Source organism: Molothrus aeneus, chromosome Z, assembly GCF_037042795.1.
Source record: "Molothrus aeneus isolate 106 chromosome Z, BPBGC_Maene_1.0, whole genome shotgun sequence".
Classification (NCBI taxonomy): domain Eukaryota; kingdom Metazoa; phylum Chordata; class Aves; order Passeriformes; family Icteridae; genus Molothrus; species Molothrus aeneus.
Genome location: NC_089680.1, coordinates 34,197,176 through 34,219,564, shown reverse-complemented (window position 1 = coordinate 34,219,564; position 22,389 = coordinate 34,197,176). Strand labels below are relative to the sequence as shown.

Here is a 22,389-nt window from a genome sequence, read left to right as displayed (position 1 = left end):
TTGTCATCCTGTCATTGTTACATAACATTGGTTTTTATAGTGTGGTCTATGCAGTTGCAAAAGCTACAGAATGCTATGTTAGATTCTTTGAAAGGAGTTCTTCAGCAGTGGTCCTGGGAGACTCTTTGGGGCAAATTTATTAGGAACATACAGCACTAAAATTGATATTAGCATGATCTCACAAAGCTTTGAGAGATCAATCTTCTGTAGGATTTCAGAGGGACTCACATAAGTTTTGTCAGAAATTGAAAAAGAATATTAGCTTTCTGATAATCATCCTATTCATTACCTTCAAGAAATGAAGGAGTTTGTTTCTTAGAGTCTTCTGAAAATAGTATTTTCATGTTTTATTGGGTTTTTTTTTCCTTCTCTAGCACAGTTAGCTAGAGGCTTTCCTTCAAAGCCTGTGTATACTATTTGTACAGTACAAAAAAGGCTTCTGCTGCTTTTGTCTTTACCTGCTTATGCTAAATTCCTTGTTTGTCCCTAGCTTAATTACTCCAATATCATAAAAATCAAATTTCTAAACAGATGTTGAGTCTCCTTCTTGGAGATTATTCCATTAATAATATTAATAATCACATTAAATTACTTTCAGTAAATATAACATTTTTCAGTATATTATTTTTGAACCGTATGTTCAGAGCAACTGTAGATTGTACTGTAGTTGAGGAAAAACTGAAGCTTTGAATAGCTGCATAGAGCATCTTGTGCTCATGGAATTGTTTCTTGAAGAAATTGTGTGTGTGTGATTTTGTGACAATATACAAGACTCTACCATTTAGAAGCTCTTACACTTAATTATTCCAGAATTTTATAGTATGTACACAGTTGCAGTTTATATATGAAATTTTTATATACTACTAATTGTAATTTTTATATACTACTAGTCATTCTGTGAAAATCTCTTATTAAATAAATATATGAATGTTTTCATATGAGGGATTCACACTCTCTTAAAAAATACTTCCAGGTAGAACTGCTGTTGACTGTGAAGTACCCATTGTGACCACATGTGCAGTGGTAGATAATCTCTATGGAGTCCCCAAAGTGCACTTTAATAGAGGGAAAAATTTTCCAAAACACAGCTTGAAGTAATGGATTTTACTTTTATTTCAGACATTGATTTAGTATTTGCCATAAGTTAGGTTAAAGAGTATTGATGCAATTTAGTAATCTCCAAATCCAATTTAGTAATCTCATTTATTGTGTGACTAGAGAAATAATTAGAGTTCCGAACCACATCACATGGAAGCAGCGTAGCAGCCTGGAGAGGTACAAAGGTGGTGTTGCATACTGTGATTCAACAGTGCTCTTCTCCTGGTCACTAGTCTTCCTTTGAGAAGAAAACATGTAGTTAACCAGCCTTTGACTGCTGAAGGGACATATTGTGACTGGAAATGAAAAGCTGAACCACCCAAAAGAAGAGATGCACCACTGCATTACTCGTTATCATGAAGATTTCTTTACTGGTCTTTAGTTTTTGCATGCTCATCATGCAGCCTCAAGTGTGTTGCAGTGTATGCTTTGTATGATGCTCAGCAGTCTGCAGGATCAGTAATATCTGCCTGGTTGACCAGTGTGTGAATACTTTATCTTTAATTAGGTATCATTCCAGTTACAGAATAGCATCACCACTTAATATTGATTACTGGATTTTTGTAAATCTGGAAGATTTGATGTTGCTAGTATTTTCTTAGACCTAATTTTTTATTAATCCCCTTCCTGTGTAGAACCATGTCCAGACTGACTCAGCTGGAGAGACTGGACTTAGGAAGTAATGAATTCACAGAAGTGGTGAGTTTTGCCTTAGTTACAGAGCTCTGCATCTTTTATAAATATTTTTATCCTTTGATCTGTTTTTAGCAAATATGAAAACATAAACATCATCTTAAGAGTTCTGCTTCCAAGCATTATTTATACCTTACACTACTTTATGGAGCCTGTTATAAAAATCATGTGTGTGATCTTATGAATGAGAGTGTGTTTTTACTCCATTTTAAAATAACACTCTGTTATATAGTGTGGTTACTGTACTGGTAAATAATTAATAGTAATACATGTTTGAATTATAAACATAATTGTTAGGCTTAGAATAAATTCTAAACATTTATTGATTATCATGTATTGAGTATTACAGTTTTTTGCCTAACCTGCTTTTATTATTGTGCCCTATTAGATCCAAGGGAAAATATATTAAATTTGAATGTTGTTCAAAGCAGTATTTACAGTTGAAATGCTCTGATTTTTCCTTTAGGATGCATTGACTTGTTTCCTGTTTTTATTCTCACAGGCAAATATATTTTGTCTTTAAGGGTCACATAACATCTCTCTGCTTTTACAAATACTTTCCTGGGTAAAGGAATTGAAATAGAAGTATAATGAAACTTGCTGACCTGCAACACAATAGAGTCAAGCATTTGTGTGCCACTAGTAGAACATGCAGAGCTGAACACTTGCTTAGTGATATGGTTTGGAAAATAGGGGAGTGTATTTAAGGAATTTTTCATTATTATGGTTAAACATCTAGGACTGCCGTATTCTCATCACAGGGTATATATTTGTGTGGGAGCCTTAAACTAATGTTTAAATTACATCTTCTTCTTGGAAAGTGAGTTAGTTACTGGGAAAGAAAGTTATTGGGAGTCAGGTCCGCAACTTCAGCAGAAATCCTGTCTATTCACTGTATAACAAAATTTACTTAGCATTTATCTGAACTTGGCTGTACTTATTAAGGTGCAGTAGTACCTCTTTTGTATTGCTTTCTCTGGAGGGAAGTTTAAATAGGGAAAGCATATGCGACATGAATGTTTACAAAGAAGAGGTCTTTCCCTGATAAACAAGACACTTTTTACAATAAGTTTTATTGGAAACATAATCCTGCACTTCATTTTATGGATGGAGTGGTTAGCTTGTATCATGGAGATGCACCCTTTATTGATAGAAAAAATGAAGTTTGTTTTGATTTTCCTCCAAACAAAAAAATCACTGGGGTTCTTGAAAAACAGGTCCTCTGAGTTGATGAAATTTAAAGGTTTTTAGATGTCCTCCATCAAAACTGTACATGTAACATGTACTTAGAGTGTGTGCTTGTTGAAAAAGAATATTTCTGTAAAAGACACCAAACCAACAGAAAGCCTTTCTCTAAAAATTATTTAGTGCTGTGGTCAAGTTCTTCAAAGTCCTTATATATCTAGTTATATATTTTCATTTCAAAAGTGAGTTATCTGAGTTTTCTTTGATGACCCAGTGAAATATAACAGCTAATATAACAGGGTATAACAGCTACAGTAACATATTACTAAAGTGGCAATAGACAAATCACTGGAGTTGGTTTTGCCATTCACTGGGGATGTTTCATAAGGTTTTTTTTAAATGGCTTCCCATTACAGCCTGAAGTACTTGAACAACTGAGTGGATTAAAGGAATTTTGGATGGATGGTAATAGACTAACACTTATTCCTGGGGTAAGTTCTTTTGCTGTATTAAACATACAGTATTTTAAATTACACAGGCACTTGCTTTGTCAGTGATCATGTACGTTGAAGTTGTAATTTTAATGTTACTTAAAGCCAAAAGGATAAATGGAACATGAGTGCTTAACTAGTCCACTTAGAAATTATCACTGATCATGAGAGTTGCATTCACAGCTTTTTGGTGTTTTTTTTTTCATTGAAAGTTATATATTTCTCATCTAAAAATTATGTTGCAATTCAGGAAAATGAGTAAAAGTCTGTAATCAAATTTAGGTTTGAATAACCCTTCCAAAAAGGGATTATTCTATCTTAGATAGCAAGCAGGAATATGTAGGATAAGTATGTTGTGTGGCTTTTTACTGGTCACAGTTGTAAAAGAGAAATGCCAATTCCAATGCTGTTTAAACAGGGAGCATAGACAGTTCCTGAGAAAACAGTCTATTTACTTTGTATGGGTTCCTGACATCTTTCATTACATGTCGTCCAGGCTCACCTATTATTACAGTACTTGAGAGTCTGTGCTTAAGTTTTAGCAAACTAACAGATGAGTATTTGAAATTTGGGAAGCATCTGGCTTGCTTTCAACCTTAAAATCACTAGCAGTCATGTGAAAAGTGGCCTTCCTGCCTGATTAGTAGTCTTTTCTACTGTTTTTCCATCAGCTAACTATTAGACAGTTGAGTGTTTGGATTGTAAAATACGAGTTGAACAGTGTTTTGCAGTAAAATAAAACTGTATTTCTGAGAATAAAGATTTCAGTAGAGTAATGTGCATGAATTTTCAGGCTTATGCTTGGTTCGTGTGGAATGGTAATGCAAGCTTATATTTTGGCTTGTTTCTTTCAGTTTAGTACAATTAGGGATTCATTGTTGTTTTTGAGGATGCAGTTTTATACAAAAGGCAAAAATCAGCATTAAAATTCTACTGGAGCATAATGATGTCCTCACATTATGTGTCTCTTTCTGAAGTCTATTCTAGAGCTGCAATTACTTGATTCATGGTAACTAATCAAACCACTGAATGTGCAGAAGACTGACTTTAGGGACATGCAGAGCTGCTGTGGGGTGTCTCTGTGTGTAAAAATATCAGCTTTCCTTATCTGCACAAAATACTTCATTTGAAAGTTTGTATATTTTGCATAAAATTGTATTTCAGTACTCTAAGTCTTTTCCTCTGGCATTACACTTAAGAGGTCATATCTGCTGGATTTTTGGTTTTGAACTTGCACTTTTCTAGAATGCATTATTTTCTCTTGCTTTTAGTTCATAGGCACTTTGAAACAGCTGACTTACTTGGATGTTTCTAAAAACAACATTGAAGTAGTCGAAGAAGGTATTTCAGGTTGTGAAAGCCTGCAAGACCTACTGTTATCCAGTAATTCACTTCAGCAACTGCCAGAGTCTATTGGTTTGTATTTTAAGTTAATTTATGTTGTTAGAAGCCTGTAGTTCAGATACAGAGAACTTGAAAGTACAAAAATGACATTCTAGATCTGTTTCAATTGAGTAGAAGTGCCAGTTCTTGATAAAGCTGTAATGCATAGCTGAATAATAACTTAAAATTGGTTTGGAGCACTTTTACTTTATACAGTAGTTTGTAAATGTATGAAAAACTGTTGTCTCTATCAGAAAAAAAAAAAAAAATTTCTTTTTCTCCCTGCCTCTACTCACAGTTTACATTGTAAACTGGCAAACAAGTTCTGTAAGCTCATCTCCTTGTTTCCTTAGTAATACAGCACTATAGGCACACCAGGGAATAGAGAAGATGTGGTGACTGGCCCATAATGTTGGGTTATTTCCCCTCTTAATTTGAAGTTAAAACTCAGCTTAATTAACTCAAATGTCCATTTTGATTTACTTGTTCCTATTGTTATAGGTTCTCTGAAAAAGGTGACAACACTTAAAATTGATGAAAACCAGTTAATTTATTTGCCAGACTCCATAGGAGGGTAGGTATTTCACCAAAATAAGAAGTTGAATTTCCTTTCTGAACACTCTTCTGTAACAATGGCTCCTCTCTGAGTTTTTTTATAACTACTTGATTTAATTTCTTCTACATGTTAATGCCCTAATACAATTTAAAGCAAGAGTTTTCATCTTAGTTCTGCTTTGCAGCATGTAGGTTCCTATTACTTAATACCAAAGGACATATGTTCCTCATTTAATGCAGCCACCAATCTATAAAACAAAAATTGAGTGTGACAGAAAACAAGATACTTAAAGAGTCAGTTAGCTTTCTAAAACTGTATTATCTTGGCAGTAACATGGCTGTGGTAGATATTGCAAATGATTGCCCAATCTCAAAAATTTTGTAAAAAGTAAATGTGAACATGTATTTATCTTTTTTATATCTATATGGAGAACTTTCAGCTGTCCATCAGCAAGTTTTTTTAATATATCTTTTGGTGTTCAGCAATTTAATTTAAAACATGCAAATAATAGCAAAAATAATTGGCTCACAGTTATGCACTGTACAATTGTACAATGTCTTCCAATTTTTTTTTCATATATTTTAATTAATATAGCTTATCTTTTGTTGTCAGAGTTTACAAAGTACTTCTTCACTGCCAGATTCTTAGGTTCACGGTCTGTAACTCTTGAAATTCTTTGCTTGTTCAGAAGGTGCATTCAGCTCTAATTTGACTGTGATCTATCTCATTGTGAATGTTTTTAATGCCTTACACTGGCATGTTGTCATGTAGTACACAAGCATTCGATGTTGCTGGCCTCACAGTTTTTGTTGTGAGGACAGTGTAAAGGAGATTTAAAAAATTAAGCAAGCTCGAAACAGAACCAAAAAACCTGCAATCAAGTAAGAAGAAAAAACACGCACCCTAAGACACATTTTAGGCCATCAGTAAAGGATTCTTCTTGGATTTTAATTCCTTAGGTTTTATTTTGAACTACATTTGTGATCAATAATTAATAGTCATATTAACTTCATGAAAACTGCAAGTATTTGATTATTGTTGGATTAATTAATCTGCATGGAGGAAATAATTTTTTTTGCAGGTTAATATCAGTGGAAGAACTGGACTGTAGTTTCAATGAAATTGAAACATTGCCTTCATCTGTTGGGCAGCTCTCGAATATAAGAACATTTGCTGCAGATCATAACTTTTTAACTCAGCTGCCATCAGAGGTATGTGTTTAATTCCAAGTCTGTAAAATGAGTATTTTAATGTGTTATATAGTCTATACAACTTGTGAATAACAAGTTACTATTTTTTGAGAGGATTTTCTTTGTGTATGCTTTTAAAGGAGGATGTATACAAATATACAAGTTGATAAATAATGAAATTTGATTTTTTTTTTAAGCAACGATTAGGAATTCGTTGATGTGAATTTCAACTAAAAGGTTTAATACGTAAGAATAAACTTTCAAGGCAAAATAGCCTCAATACTAACTGTTTTTTAAACCTTCATATTTATGTTGTGAAGATGAATTAATTCTTTGTGTGGTTTTTTTTTTTTTTAGATTGGAAACTGGAAGCATGTAACAGTGTTGTTTCTGCATTCTAATAAGCTTGAATTTCTCCCTGAAGAAATGGGTGATATGCAGAAATTAAAAGTCATCAATCTGAGTGACAATAGGTCTGTGAATTCTTTTAATCAAGTAGAAGTTGTATAAAATGCAACAATAATGTAGAGGGATTGTTATAAATACATTATGGCTATCTTTCTTTATCTCACACATAGCTCAGAAGGTGACTGAGAGGTATTTAATGAATTATTGTCATATTCTGGATATTGCAGCTTCATTGTATTAAGCTATCTTTTTTTTAATGACCTGGCAGGTGCATTGAAGTGCAGCTTCACTACATTTGTGATTGTTAGCATCTGTTTTTCTAGGGAATTATTTTGGTCATTTTCATAAAACTTTTTGATTCTTACTTAAAATTAACAGCTTCTTGAATTGCATATGGAGCACCCAACAGTATCATAGGATAGTGTAAAAGACCTTGGTGTTCTGCACAAGGGGGAAAAAGTTGCCTTTTATTAGAGATGGTCATTAAAAATAGACAAAATGTTTATCTTTGGGGAATTACTAGTTTATAGAATTGAAGTACTGGGAGAGAGAACTAGCAGAGCTCTCCCTCCTATTCTGTCAATCCAGCTTCTCTGTACTCTGTCTGTAGCTTGATTTATCCCTTAATGCCAGAGCACCCATTATCCACGACAGCGTATTCCCCATACATGTATCTTTTGGAAAAAAAAAAGATTTTCAGGTGTAGTACATTTCCCCTTAATTGGCATGTATATTGACAGATAAAATGGTGAGGATTCAGATTTATTAATTAAGCTTAATTGTCTTTGTATTCAAGTCACCCACTTCCCAGTTGAGTTAAATTCAGGTCACAATGTCACTTCTTTATTTTAAGCTACTTGCTATACTGGGCAGACAAGTTTTTCTTATTTGGTTGGTTTTTTTTAAATTGTATTTAAATTACATGTTGTAGCCTCTCAGCTCTCACTATTTTTTAAGTGAACTTCATATGAAAATGTCCTTTTAAAATATTTTAGAGACTAATGCAGGATTGTTTAAAGTCTTAACAGTATGGCTAAATGTACTTATATAAATCCTTGTAATTTACAGACTGAAGAATTTACCATTTACTTTTACAAAACTGCAACAACTCACTGCTATGTGGCTATCAGACAATCAGGTGAGATTTTTTAATATTGAAAATAAATGATTGTGGGCTTCATTCCTAATGGGGTTGACAAGAACAGAGCCATCTGTTAAATAAAGAGACCTAGTACTGTGTAAATCAATACTTTCTGGACGTTACTATGTCAGTTCTCCTTAAGTGACCAATACTGAACTTACCTGTCTCTGGAGGCTCATAATCCTGGAGAAATTCTGTGCTGCTCTGAGGAAATGCAGTTTAACAGATATTGGGACGTTTTTTGGTTTTGTTTTGTTTTCTCTGGGTTTGGTTGGGGTTTTTCTGGGTTTTGTTTGTTTGTTTTGGGGTTTTGTTTTTCTTTTTTGTTTTCTCTTTTTTTGCTTTTGGTTGGTTTTTTGAGGGGTTTTTTTTTGTTTTGTTTTTGGTGGGTTTTGTGGTTTTTTGGGTTTTTGTTTCTGGTTTTGTTTGTTCAGGCTATTTTACTTAGGTGAGTTTAGTGCTTGATAAGTTTGAACTTGAACATGTAGTCCGCTGTTGCTTTCACAGCTATACCAGCAGGGAAACTCAGCATGCCTGGTTTTCAGTTACGTTTTTTGCCACACCTTTGAACTGTGTGACTGTTCAGCTTTGAAGCTGTTAAGCAATAACTCCTGTGCTTGTATTTTTCCTTTTTAATAAAGTCCTTGACATTATCCTGATTTTCTGAAGGGCATTAAAGTGTACAGGGCTGTCAGAAATCCAGTAGCCTCAGATGTACACTTTTAGTAAAACAGTAATTTCAAGAATCTTCTGCCTTTCCCTGTAAGGGGTGGAGGATGTTCAATCTGGTCTCAAAATGAAAAAACAAGGATGCTGAATTTTTCTCTTTATATGATTGTCTGCAGTTTTAAATAGCTAAATATATCTATGCATTTCTGATCAGTGTGCTTTGGGATAGTAGTAAGTACCAAAAAGAAACTGCGTTACATTTTTACTATCTAGTGATTTCTTTTCACAAAAGCTGTTGCTGAGTTTGTCCTCAGTCAAAAAGCCTGTCATCAATCAAATACAGATAGATTAATTTCGTCATTTTGTGAAAATTATTCAGAGGAGAGATGGTTTAATTCAAGGGAAAGTAGTCTCCAAAGTCATGGGACAGGCATGCTCTGTGATATGTAGGTCATATTTACTTTTATATATATATATATATATATATTCTCATAACATAGCCTTCTTTCATTTACTTTCTAGTCTAAACCACTTATCCCTCTTCAAAAAGAAGCTGACCCTGACACACAGAAAACAGTACTTACTAATTACATGTTCCCTCAGCAGCCAAGGACTGAGGAGGGTAAGGAATTTCTGAAATTACCTGTCACAGTGGTCACTGTTGAAAATAATAATGGGAAGGCTTCCCGCTAATATGATTTTCACTAAATAATGCTTAAATACCTAAATGCTTAAAGTTTGGAGTATACTTGCAGGAGATGATGAGTTGTGTCTGATGAATAAGAACACTGACTTAATGAGATTTAGATATTGGTAAATTTTAGATGAAACTGTTTCAGTGAGTAAGGTGAGAAATGGACTGACAGGACCATGTTCTGTGGTGGTAGCCACTCCCAGCATGACACCCTTATTCCTTCCAAAAGAGCCTAATGGTTTAGGGTGAAATTCTCTTAAGCAACTGACTATTTTAGCAAAATGTTTCCTTCATTACCAAGTATGTATTTTTTGAGAAGTACATAGTATTCTCTGGTATATTTTGAAATTAAAAAAAATAAAAAAAATCAGTCCACAAAAAGCATATTGTTCACATGTAGTTTGAACTGGTTTTATAAATGGTTAGGTTCCTGGCATTTGGTCAGGAACTCATAATGGTAGTGAACTTTATTATAATATCTTCAGATGTGTTAAAATTCTAAGTTCACCCGTTAAATGCAGAGTAACAAATATTCCATTGCACTTACTAAGCCCTAAAATAAAGTATTTTTCTATGTCAGGTATAGAAGTGGTTAATATGAACAGCCTTCGTATTGCTAGTGAAGGATATACACTTTCTGGGTGGTAGTAGCAAATTTATTAGACTATTTGTCAAGCTAAAAGTAGCACCTGGCTGACATAACACCAAGACATGCTAAAATAAGAGACATCAGGTACCTGCAAGATTTTTTTAATCTCTTGTAAAATTAAGCAAGAAAGACTTGTATCTAAAGCCCCTGTCAACTGCATAAGTGCTGCAAAATCATGCAGATTAACTTAACCTCCAGTTTTAGATGCTTACATTGCTTTAGGATTAGTAAGAATGCAGGTTTTTCTCACTAAGTCATTCTTAGTTTTCATTTTTAAATTTGCATTAAATTAAATCAGATGAATGTTCTTACCTGTGCTTAATGATGTTAAGCACTGATAATAGGCTATATAAATCTATACAAGTATAATTCATCTTTATTTATATATATACACACACAAATACATTATTTCATATTTATGTATAGAATAAAACCACTCAGCAGAGTTCTGCTGAAAATTTTCAAATTTGAATGTCAAGACTAGTGTACAACTGAGCATATGATTTTCTTTTTAAAGATAGGGATTCTTCGAATATAAAAGTACAGCCAAATTCATAAAGCAGTGGCATTGCATCTAATCTTCAATTAATGGTGCTGTTAGTCTTTCATCTTTTAAAAAAAACAAATACAAAAGCACATCAATCCCAGTCAAGAGAAAGAAAAAGTGTATATTTTGTTTTACATAGTATAGCCCATTCTTACACAAGGTTCTTTGGGTTTTTTTTCCAGTTATGTTCATATCTGATAATGAAAGTTTCAATCCATCTCTGTGGGAGGAACAGAGGAAACAGCGTGCTCAGGTGGCATTTGAATGTGATGAAGACAAAGACGAGAGAGAGGCACCACCTCGGGTTAGTATTGAATTTATTTTTGCATACATGGTGCTTCCCTCCCTCTTACTTCCACCCTTAATCTCAGCCTTTTCCATACTTTGGTAATGTGTTTCACTCTGCTGAATAAATCAAGGCATCAGTTTAGAGTATCTAGCAGGATGAAACACTATGGTTTGGATTTTTTTGTTGTGTTTCCTTTTAGTTTGGGTGTTATTTGGCCAAGTCATTTTCAGTAGGGCACAAGGGAAGAGCTCAAGCTTATACTTGGCAGTGTAGGGCCTACCTAGGATGCTACCTGACTAATGGTGCTGTGGAGAACAAGTGGGGAAAGTATGATAAATCCTGATTTTATTTTGAGTGAATTACAGTTGGCTTAATCCTTGCTTGGAATCATGGGACATGTTGGGGGAAAAGGAGTGAAAGTGATTTGTAATCTTGCCTGGTTGTATAAGCTTATGTCTGCCTCACTGCCAGCAGACTTGAGTATCAAGGTGGAGATTCTAGAATATTCAGTGGTGTGGCCTAATTAATTATTTGTTTTAAAGCTTATGTTTTAGTTCTGACATTTAAATAAGTGTAGAACCTTATTGCCTTTTGTTACACAGGAGGGCAATCTGAAGAGATACCCAACTCCATATCCTGATGAACTGAAGAATATGGTCAAAACAGTCCAGACAATTGTACATAGACTAAAGGATGAAGAATCAACTGAAGATAATGCCAAGGAGTCAAAACGAGAAGTCCAGACAGTTTCTGTAAAAGATGTGGGGGTAAAGGTTAGAGATAACATTATCTTCTGGTTTTGCAAGAAATTCCAAAGACTAAAGTGTCATTGATTCCTTTTAATTTTCTTTTCCCTCTCCTCTGACTCTTTAGCAAGAAAAATTGTTAGATTATAGAACCAATTTACCTCTTCCCACCTAAGGAAGTCTGTAACAAATGTCTGGTTTGCACTAGCAGTCTTCCTCCTGCGCTAAGAACAAGAGAAGTGACCCAATTCTCAGGCACATGCAAACTGTGGATGTGTTAAGGAGCTGCCTTCTTTGGTTCCTGGAGGATGGCATCTTTGTCATTCTCTGATCCTGTTTTATCCTGCCAGACTTCACAATGAAATTTGGATCATATCAAAGGTTTTTACTGCTCTTGACTGAAAGCTTTGTGTGGTAACAAGCAGTAATAGCAGACTGGCAAAAGTGTCCCAAGTCTCTAAGAGCTTGATGCAGTGTGATAGAAGATAGGACTACTTTTTGGTGCTCACATAGAATCATTGCAGGTATTGGCCTGTTTGATTTTTTTTCATATGACTGGAAATATAATGGTACATATTGACACCAGTAAGGATGAAAGTCATACTGATTGACATAGGGTAGGGACTGTAGCTTAGTTATCTATTGTGTTTTCTTCATACATGGTGCATTCTGTTCTTTATAATTTCAGAGCTCAGTTTTTTCCATTCCATGTTGTCCCAGAATATATAATGCTGGATCTCTATGTCGTTAAAAACGTTTCAGGATGCTTTCTCTGCTAATACTCTTCATTTTGTAGACCTCAGAAATTGATTCAATAAAGAACAAAGCCGATGAGAGAAAACAATATTCAGCAGGAAGCTCTGTGCAGAAGCCTAGTGAACCAGAAGCTGAGCACAGCACTGCAAATTCACAGATGACTGCACTTGTTAAAAACTTGCAGAACACGAAAACAACTGTCAACCATGAGGACATGCTTGAGGTATGGCATTGCAATGAGCATTATAGCAGTCAGAAATTGTGCTGGTGTTGTATTAAATTTGTTCTTCTAGGAGATGAACATTTCTGTTGACAATAGAAGAAAATTGCCCTCCATAACTGTTGTAAATTCAGATGGTTTTCAATACAGTGCATTTTTCGCTTCAGATTTTGTTAAGTAAAAGTTGAAACAGATAATAAAGTTCATAATAAAAGATGCATGCATTTAAAGAAAAATAATGTGAACTCAGCTAAAGATTGATATACACTGTGAAAAGACCCATACTTCTGTGGAATTCTCCAGGTGTTTGACTGTCAGTACTTCATTAAATAATCACTTTTAATTGTTGCTGAAATGACAAAATGTCAGATCAGTAGTAGGAATAAAATGTTTCTGTATCCAAGTGATTATACACATGTATTTCAAATGAAAAGTGAAAAGTGATTTAAAAAATATTTATTCCTCTGTATTTACTAGTAAGCTGTCAGGAATATTACTTGAAATATACTGACCTCTTCCAGTGAAGGATTTTAAACTTCTGAACTGTGCATCTCTCTGCCAAACACCATGTATTTATTTATTTAGAAAGCTTGAGATTTATGACAAATTTTGGAAGCTGTCATTCAATCACTTCCCAGTTACAACCTGTAAAATACTTTTTTCATAATTTCAGCAGTGCATTTTTTTTGCCTGTATTGTGTAAGCTCTGGAATGTGCCTATATCATACAGTGAAAACACTTGAGTGACAGGCAGTTTTGGCTGTCACTGGCTACTTCCCCACTAGTATGTTCCTGCTTCTACATTCTTTTTGAAAATACTGGTATTGACTTTTTCTTAAATTTTAAAATGTGATTTTGGAAGATCATGATAGTTGTCTAATGATAATGACAGTAATTCTTTCTTACTGTCTTTGATAATGACAGTAGCTGTAGTAAGTACACAAGTCAGGTACAGTGACATCCTTGTTTCATTGTATTTCCTTATTTCCTGCTGGTAATGGTGTTGCAGAATCCAGAGAGCTAAACTTTACCTATGTGTAAGCTTTTCATTTCAGCATTGATTACACTTGTATGTCACATCCAAGAGGAAGGGCATGTGGTAGATGCAGTGAACAGGTTGGTTGTTTGGATTGTAGAGAAAAGCCGATGGATTTTTACTTTTTATTTTTAATTAGGACTGTCATAGCTTGTTTGTTACATCTCAGTCAAGTACATCCTTCCTGCAGACCTAAGAACTGGACAGGTAATTGGTATCATGGGAAGGTGGTGCTCCAATAGGTTCCATGTGTTAAATGTTCCAAAACAATAAGAAAAAGTGAATATTGGTAGGCTTTGTTTGCAATTTGCAACATGGATTTTGTCGCAGGAAAATGTTTACTAGAAAGAAATTTCTGCTTTGAGGAAAGGTTGGCTGGGGATTTGTTTCTTCAAAATATTACTGAAAACAATTGAGTTTTGAAGATAAATGAATATTTATCTTCAGAAAGAGGACTGCAGCAGGAAGAGAATCAGTTGCATGGCTGCTCTTGCAGCAGCTTTGTCTGTTAATCCCTGTCATAAGTGCACTGAGTTCCATCTTTTGGTTCAGAACTAGTGATTACTAGCTTAAATGTATTCAGTATTGCTTTTTCTCTGCCATTGCTCTTGAAGTTAAATGACTTCTTTTCCTTTTGGAATTTATCCCTAGCAAGCCACCTTTCTGTTAGACTAGGCAGGCCAAGCTCCTTCAGTTTTTGCTTACAGCTTACCTCTCCATTCCTATGATTGTCTTGGTCATGGCTACTTTATAGCTGTTTCAGTTTGAGCTGTTTTCTTCAAAACCAATACCCAGCTGGTCAATCTGCAGTGCTTCCTGCTTCAGTGATCACTTTGTGACTTGGACTCTACTGGATGCTCTCTCCAGTGGTAGAATGAAGGCTTCATCTGCTTGCTCCAATAAGTTTTTTGCAGTTAAAGTTACCTGTCTAAGTGTCATCCCACAGAGTTCAGCAGTGACAATGCAAGTCTGCAAGTGATGCTTCTTAAAGATAATTCAGTTGACTTGCACTACAGATGCACTACAAGGTTGTTTTGCTTTGCCTATGTTATGTGGCTCATTTATCTTTTTACCCCTTTATTGTTTAGTGGGTGATAGACAGCATTTACTTACATTTGAACTCTTCTTCAAAATGGACAGGATAAAGCTGTTTTCCCTTTGGCAGGAGTCAGAAGAACTCTCCTCTGATGAAGAGATGAAAATGGCAGAAATGAGACCACCACTGATAGAAACCTCCATAAACCAACCAAAAGTGGTAGCCCTAAGCAACAGCAAAAAAGGTAAGATACCATAAAAAGCATTGGAAGTGTTTTGTGATTTCGATAATTTCTGGACTCAAAGTGGCTAGTTTTTCAAATTAAATTAAGTAAAAGTATGTTTTGTATGTTTTAAAAGAAAGATTTTCCTAGTTAAGCAATGAAAGTGGGGAAAAAACTGCATAATCTGGAGTCCATGCTAGAGAAATGTGTGTTAATATCTTAATTTTCTTGATTTTTCTCAGTTTAAATCAGACAGGAAGAGAAGGGGTATATGTTTTGGGGCTTTTGGAGCTTGAACACACTCTTGATGTGCTTAAGAAAAGGATTGCAGAAAGTGGTATTTATTTTAGAAATAGTCTGTAACTCCCCCTTCACCCAGATTTTCTGAATTCTTGCTGCGATAGGCAGCTGCTATATAGCAGCAGTATCACTTTTTAAAATTCCTCTACAGAAGCTGTGCTCTCTTCCTAAGGTTTAAGAATAATCCTTCCTTGTAAAAATCTTTCTCCAGAGTTATTTTACTCTTTTATTTTTCTTTGCTCCTCTAGCATTAAAATTTTGTATCTGTTTTTTTACTAACTAAATTTTATATTCTCTGAAATATAAATTTCTTCTGGGTAATCATTTCCTTAAGACTAAGAAACGGCCTAGGATTCAGGGAACACATGATATAGAAAGAGGATAGTGAATAATATTTTGCTTCATATGATATCCAAGTACAGTACTTCCAGGACAAAAAGCTTTTCTGGACATTAGATGTAAAAAGGTGAGATTTGGTGAGGAGAACCCCATGGTGGAAGCAGGAAGTCTGCTGAGGATCACATACAGATGAAAAGGTGGATGTTTACCAATGCTGTCCTTGGATTTTTTTGTCTGACTAAAGTACCAGGTCAAAACTTCTTTCTTGTCTCTGAAGACAGACATTAGTTCCACAAATGTATGCGTTTGGCATCTGTAACTGGCTTGAAGCAAAAATTTAAATGTATTTGTTTCTACACTTATGTCAGAATCACGGCTGCCTTGAATTCCCCCAGAGAAATTATTTTTATACGGATATAGTATGTAAGTATGCATACACTATGCAAGAATCAATGTGCACATGGGTAAATTACTCAGAAAATGTTGTCCTAAGGGATATGCAAAGCATGGGAATGCATTGAATTCAAAATCTGCAGGAGAGCATTTTTCATTGCTGATTTTTTACTTTACCAGAATGCTATACAGAGCTTATCCAGTGATCTAGATAGTTCCAGAGTACTTGGTTTAGTTAATAGCTTTGATAATGATAGAATATTCAGAACCATGAACAGCATACCCTTTCAAAATACTGCATGTGAAGCAGTGTGCTTTGTTTTCTTAGAGGCCAATAGACTCATATAATAGGCAATTCTGAAAACCTTATAGTAACAGAAGTATGATTTGATAGATATTTTAAGGAAGTATTCAGTAATATAGCACTTGTGTATGACAAGGGAAATGGGAATAAAGCAAAAATTTAGTTTTAATTAGCAGATAAGGGCTGTTTACTTTTTGCCAAATATTTTAAAATATAGGAACTATTTCCAACAGTTTTTTGTAAGTTTAAATGAATTTTGCAAGGGTGTTAGCTTACATTTTAGTTTCTGGTAGTAAGAATTACTGAAGAACAAGAGACAGTTTCTAAATACTATACATACACATATTAAATGGCTATTAATAAGATCTGTGTGTCTAATTAAATTGGCAAATTTTTATTTCAGATGATTCAAAAGATACTGATTCCTTATCAGATGAAGCTACCCACAATAGTAATCAGAATAACAGCAACTGTTCCTCTCCTTCTCGAATGTCAGATTCTGTTTCCTTAAATACTGACAGTAGCCAAGATATTTCTCTCTGTTCTCCTGACAAAGAAACACATGCTGCTGTTCTATCCAAAATCAGGTTCGTAAGATACAGTAGACCAATAAGAAAATACATTAGAAAAATGTTACTTAATATTTTATATGGTGTTCCTTCCTTTAATTCATTAATTTATCATTAATTAAATATTTAAAATTTCAGTGTTTTATAATAGGGTTAATAATATTCTCTTAAGGTTTATAAAGTTCTTAAAAAAACTTTCAGAGACTAGCTTTAGTATATAATACAGGGTTCTCATTTCTCATAATAATAGGGTATAATAATTTTATCTTTTTAAGTTTTTATTCCTACAAAATACATCAGTATCCTATTTTAAAAGCTCTGTGTTTTTATTTGCTTAATTTTGAAAATCAATTTGATTGCTAACATGACCATTAAAGGTTCTTAAAAACTTACAAAGATTGGATTACAGGCTGTTACTCTTCTACAAGTTTTAGTTAAAAAGTGCCATTTTTCATAAAAACTGCTAATACAAACAGAAACATTGTCCAAAATGGAAACTAAAAGAAATTAATAAAAAAGGAAGTTATTATCACTTTGTTCTTCTTGACACTTTTGAACTGTTTTTAATTATTGTTGAGTTTAAACAAACTTCTGAAACCACGTGACGTATAAACATTGCGCAAATGAGCTCTTTATGTAACACATTTCTTCAATATAAGATAGCAAATCATAAATCTGTTTCTTTGTCCTGTTTTGTATGCACAGCATGGTTACATATTAATAGTAATTTTTTTCTAAAATGATACTTAGACAAATATATTCATTCTTAGGAGAATTTCTTTAAGAACCATCTTTTTTTCTTCCAGGCGAGAAGATGAAAATTTGAATAATCTCTTGCAAAATGGAGGAGAATTGAGTATTACAGTAGAAGAAAAACTAAATGTGCAAGAGAAGGTTACAAATTTGTCTGAATATGAATTGAGCATTGAAGAAAGATTAGGCCTGATAGGAAAAGGTGTTGATCTAAGTACTCCTATGGAGGAATCTCAGAAATTAGACCAAATAAACATGAATATCAATAAACTTGTTAGTGAAGAGGCAGTGCCAGTTCCTGTAGAAAAGTTAGAAACACAGAAAATGGTTTCAGTAATGGGCTTTTTGAATAACAACGCAAAAGAAGAAAGTGGGCACTTTGAAAATGGAAATAAATACCATGTAAATAAAGTAAACGGACTTGCTGAGGAAACCGTACAGTCTCCTAGTAAAGAAAAGCTAGCAAAAAGCACTACAGTTGATGGGGATTCTGCTGAGCTATCTGTTTCTAGAAGCACTGAAGATTTGTCCCCACAGAGAAGCGGTCCTGTGATGAAATCTCACAGCATCACAAGTATGGACAGTGGTGGGCTGAAAATCTATGATACTGTAAATGAGAATGGATCTCAACAACCAAACTCAGTGGTAAAATCAGGATCAGATACTGCAGATGGAAAAAACATAGTCCGAAGTAAATCTGCTACTCTTCTCTATGATCAGCCTTTACAGGTTTTTCCTGGGTCATCATCATCATCTGATTTAGTATCTTCTACAAAAACGGTGTTCAAGTTTGACTCAAATCACAATCCTGAAGGTGCTAATATAGTGAGGGGATCAGTGACAGGCGGTGCACAGATGCTCTGTGCTCCACAATATAATATTCAGTACAGCAGCAGTGCAGCAGCAAAAGATGCCTTATGGCCCCAGAAACAAAACACCCAAGTAGAACAGGGCACTTTACCTCCTTCACGTCTGCTTAGGTCTGACAGTACAGAAACTCCCAGTTACGTAAAGCATTCCGGCAACATGAATTTTTCCAATCATAACAATGTCCGGGCCAGCGCTGTGTACAACACTCACCAGCGGATGGCTGGGAGACACGCAGATCTGTGGGCTGTTCCACCAGGTGACAGACTGCTCCCAGGAGCAACCAGGCACACGCTTCAGAGGCAGAGCAGCGTATCTTCTGCAGCTTCCATAAATATTGGGGATAGTGGACCTTCAAGACGAGCCCAGGTTCCTGAAGGGGACTACTTAACATACAGAGATTTGCATTCGATGGGAAGAGCTGCAGCGGTGATGTCGGGACAGCAGAGGCCTCTCTCTGCCCGGACATACAGCATCGACGGTCCCAGCGTGGCCCGGCCACAGAGCGCGCGGCCCTCGGTCAGCGAGATCCCAGAAAGAACTATGTCAGTCAGTGACTTCAACTACTCGCGGACTAGCCCCTCCAAGAGATCAAACCCAAGGGTTAACTCCGAGCACTCCCTATTAGACCCTGCAGGAAAAACTAAAGTCCCTCATGACTGGAGGGAACAGGTGCTGCGACATATTGAGGCCAAAAAGCTAGAAAAGGTAAAAACAATCATTCTGTATTTTTTTCCTGCTTTTCGTTACCTAGATGTGGAATAAGGTAAACACTCTGTTTTGAACAGCTTTTAATTACTAGTGAAAATCTGATTTTGATCCTGGTTTAAAAAGGATGTGTTTGTAATGAATATATGAGAAACACTCAGATGGTAGACTGAACTAAATGAACTTTTCCCCCAAAGAAAAAAAGAAAGGTGCTGGGTTTTTTTACATCATAGTTGCCAGCTTAGCCAGACTACTTTTGAATACATTAAATAATGTCATACAGACCTGCTGGACTGCAAGGCCAGCTCAAAAAAGGTAATTTTTAAGGTAGATTTTATTGTAGCTTTGTATTCACAATTTACTAAAATATTCCCTTACACTTCTTGATCTTTCTGTTCCGCCTTTTTTTCACCCTATTTCTTCTCTTTAAGAACATGGAAAAAGAAAATCAGTAAAATCTATTTAGAAGTATAGGTCTGCAGCTTTAGTTGCTGAGGAATTCAAAAGCCATAATTATCATGTATTTGCCTCCAAGCAAGTTATCTTTTGAAGTTGGGTATCTGACAGATTGTTGAATGAATATTTATTGCTTGCTGTGAGATGAGAACACTTAAAAATCTTGTTCATTTCAGAAAAATCACAGTAGGTTTTGATATAAGTAGAGATGATGAACAGGATTCTTTATGTACTGTAAATGCCACCAAGAATTTGAGCTGATAAGTAGAGATGAACAATTATGTATCTTCAAAGAATTTGAGTAGAGCCTGGAAGAGTGTAATCTGTCCTGCTAACCCAGTTGAAAGTATCATCACTAAAAATGGCTTGAATGTCATTTAGCCAGATCATGTTTCTTTGGAAGGGAATTAAGTATCCAAATGGCATTTTGATTGTGCCAGTTAGGTGGATTTTGTTTTTTAGTTTCTTTTCTAAGAACGTAGTTTGCTTTGTAATTATTATGGTAACTACTTGAATATCTGTGATGGCTAGAGAAATTTAATTGGAGATGGTTGGAGAAATTACTTTTAACTATGATTTTTCTTCAGAAATCCCAGTATTTGGGGGGAAGGGTTTGCTTTTTGTTTTTTGGGGGGGGTTTTTGGTTGGATTTTTTGTTCAAATTGCATAAATTCTGGTGACAGAAGGGGATGGGTTTCATTTTTTATAGACACCTGCACAAAATCTGTACATATTCTTCTGATCCAGCTGGTCACCCACGACAGGAAGTGTCTTAGGGTAGTACTGTGCTGTCATGTGAGGATCCCTTGTCCCACATGAGAGTCACTAATCTCACCATGTTCTAACTCTAATAAAATGTGCATTCCGTCATTTTCCATTCTCCTGGATGGATGTATCAAATCTTACATGAAGTGACAAGAGAAGCAAAAATACCAGCAATCCTTGAGTACAAAGGGAAGCAGAGCTTCAGTGCCCTGCTACTGCAGTTGTTTATAGCTTATTCATTGGCATGTTAGGAACAGTGTTTAATGCAGCAGTGATATCTGTTTGGGTCTGCAGCAGTGTAGTCACCTTTACTTAAGTGGCACTGACTGCCTGACTTGATTCCCTTTTGACAATATCTGACAATATTTTTCATTATGCTTTATATGTAAACTTTAATTTTTTCTACTATTCTACTATGTGGAATAACTGCTATTAAGATTTTAGGTGTGCATTTAATTTAACAGAACTTTTAAGTCTGTTTTTTATGGCCTTGAAGTTTTTTAAAGCAGTCTTAACAATCTGAGACTTTTTTATGGGTTTAAAGTAAATGTGTATATTGAGTTGTCTACTTTATATTCTTTAGGATATAACCAACTTAAAAAGAAAAAATCTGAATTGTGGAAAATGTAGATATGATCCTATATGGCAGCTGGCAGATATGATAATGTGGAAATTCTAGCAATCAACTGAATATTTCTTAGTTCTTTTTAAATAATGGCTTTGGTATTTCTGTTTGTAATTAAAAATTACCCATGGGGTGAGGGTGCTTTATCTATAAAGCAGATTTCTGAAATGTTTTGAAATCTGAAAAAAAAAATCCAGTAATTAACAATCCAGTTTTAACTCATTTAAGGAACAAGTTCAGTTACAGAGCTTGTTTAAGGAACGTTTATTGGAAACTATTTTGACAAAGCTTTCATGGATTTAAAATGGCACTTTTTTTTGAAACATAAGATGCAACACTAAAAAAATTACAAATACAAAATTAGGTATTGTAATGAGTATTTCATACCTCTTTTCTTGACCAGTATAGATTAATAGTATTACTTTTGCTGTGACTCTACTGTTATTGAATTTAATCATGTTTATCATTTGTGTCCTTACAGATAGAAATGCTTATTAGGAAGGAGGGTGTGGTGGTGGGTTTTTGGGGATTGATTTTGTTGGTTGTTGTTTTGTTTCGTTTTATTTTCTTTTCCTAAGCTCCTGAAAGACTTGTTAGTTGTGTTTTTATAACATTTAGTATCTGAAGAGAGAGAGAGGAGCGAACCCACTTAAATTTGTCCAACAGTATCTGCTTGTTGGACAAATTGGAGAAACTAGTTCCTTATTTATTAGCTCTTTTTACCTGAAATAGGTGGGAAAAACTTTTAGGAGTTTGATTTGCGTAAGCAAAGATACAAACTAGTTTTAAGTCTAGCAAAAATTATTAACAATGGGTTCCAGCCAAGTAGCTAGCATTTGTAATACCTTTAATAAGCTGTAATGGTCATGGTGTGGGCCATTCATTTAGGAGTTGGACTTGATGATCATGATGGGTCCCTTCAAACTCAGAATATTGTGTTTCTGTGAAATGTAGAGAATAACTAAAATTATCCATCTGAGTGAATGAAGGTGAAAATAGTTCATGAGACCATTGTAAATAGAAATTCTGCATATATTAGAAGAAAAAATTTGCTTACCTGCTGCAAAGCATATTTTATTGGGGGATACAGGAGCTTATTTAAATGTCAAACTGCTCTCTAGTGGTTGCATACATAAGATGTTGGAAAGCATGCAGTCAATTTGGCCCTACCCCCAACTTCATAAACTTAGTGCAGAGTTTTAGAAACAGTAATATTTTTCAGCATATTTTCCTTTTTTGAGTGTGATGTACCCATTTTACTACTTAGTATGTTACACTAGACTCTTGTAGTACTCCTGTT

At 34.8% G+C, this 22,389-nt stretch overlaps 1 protein-coding gene across 1 annotated transcript in view; it reads left to right on the top strand.

The window, feature by feature from the left end:
- ERBIN (erbb2 interacting protein) overlaps positions 1–22,389 on the top strand; it is a 121,120-nt gene that overhangs the window by 83,637 nt on the left and 15,094 nt on the right. The window contains exons 10-23 of the mRNA XM_066568751.1: positions 1,734–1,797; positions 3,393–3,467; positions 4,739–4,883; positions 5,352–5,424; positions 6,488–6,617; positions 6,954–7,069; positions 8,073–8,142; positions 9,337–9,436; positions 10,887–11,008; positions 11,596–11,766; positions 12,536–12,718; positions 14,917–15,031; positions 16,750–16,933; positions 17,722–19,243. Coding sequence (XP_066424848.1) covers positions 1,734–1,797; positions 3,393–3,467; positions 4,739–4,883; positions 5,352–5,424; positions 6,488–6,617; positions 6,954–7,069; positions 8,073–8,142; positions 9,337–9,436; positions 10,887–11,008; positions 11,596–11,766; positions 12,536–12,718; positions 14,917–15,031; positions 16,750–16,933; positions 17,722–19,243 — 3,070 coding nt within the window. The remainder of the gene's footprint in view (positions 1–1,733; positions 1,798–3,392; positions 3,468–4,738; positions 4,884–5,351; positions 5,425–6,487; positions 6,618–6,953; positions 7,070–8,072; positions 8,143–9,336; positions 9,437–10,886; positions 11,009–11,595; positions 11,767–12,535; positions 12,719–14,916; positions 15,032–16,749; positions 16,934–17,721; positions 19,244–22,389) is intronic.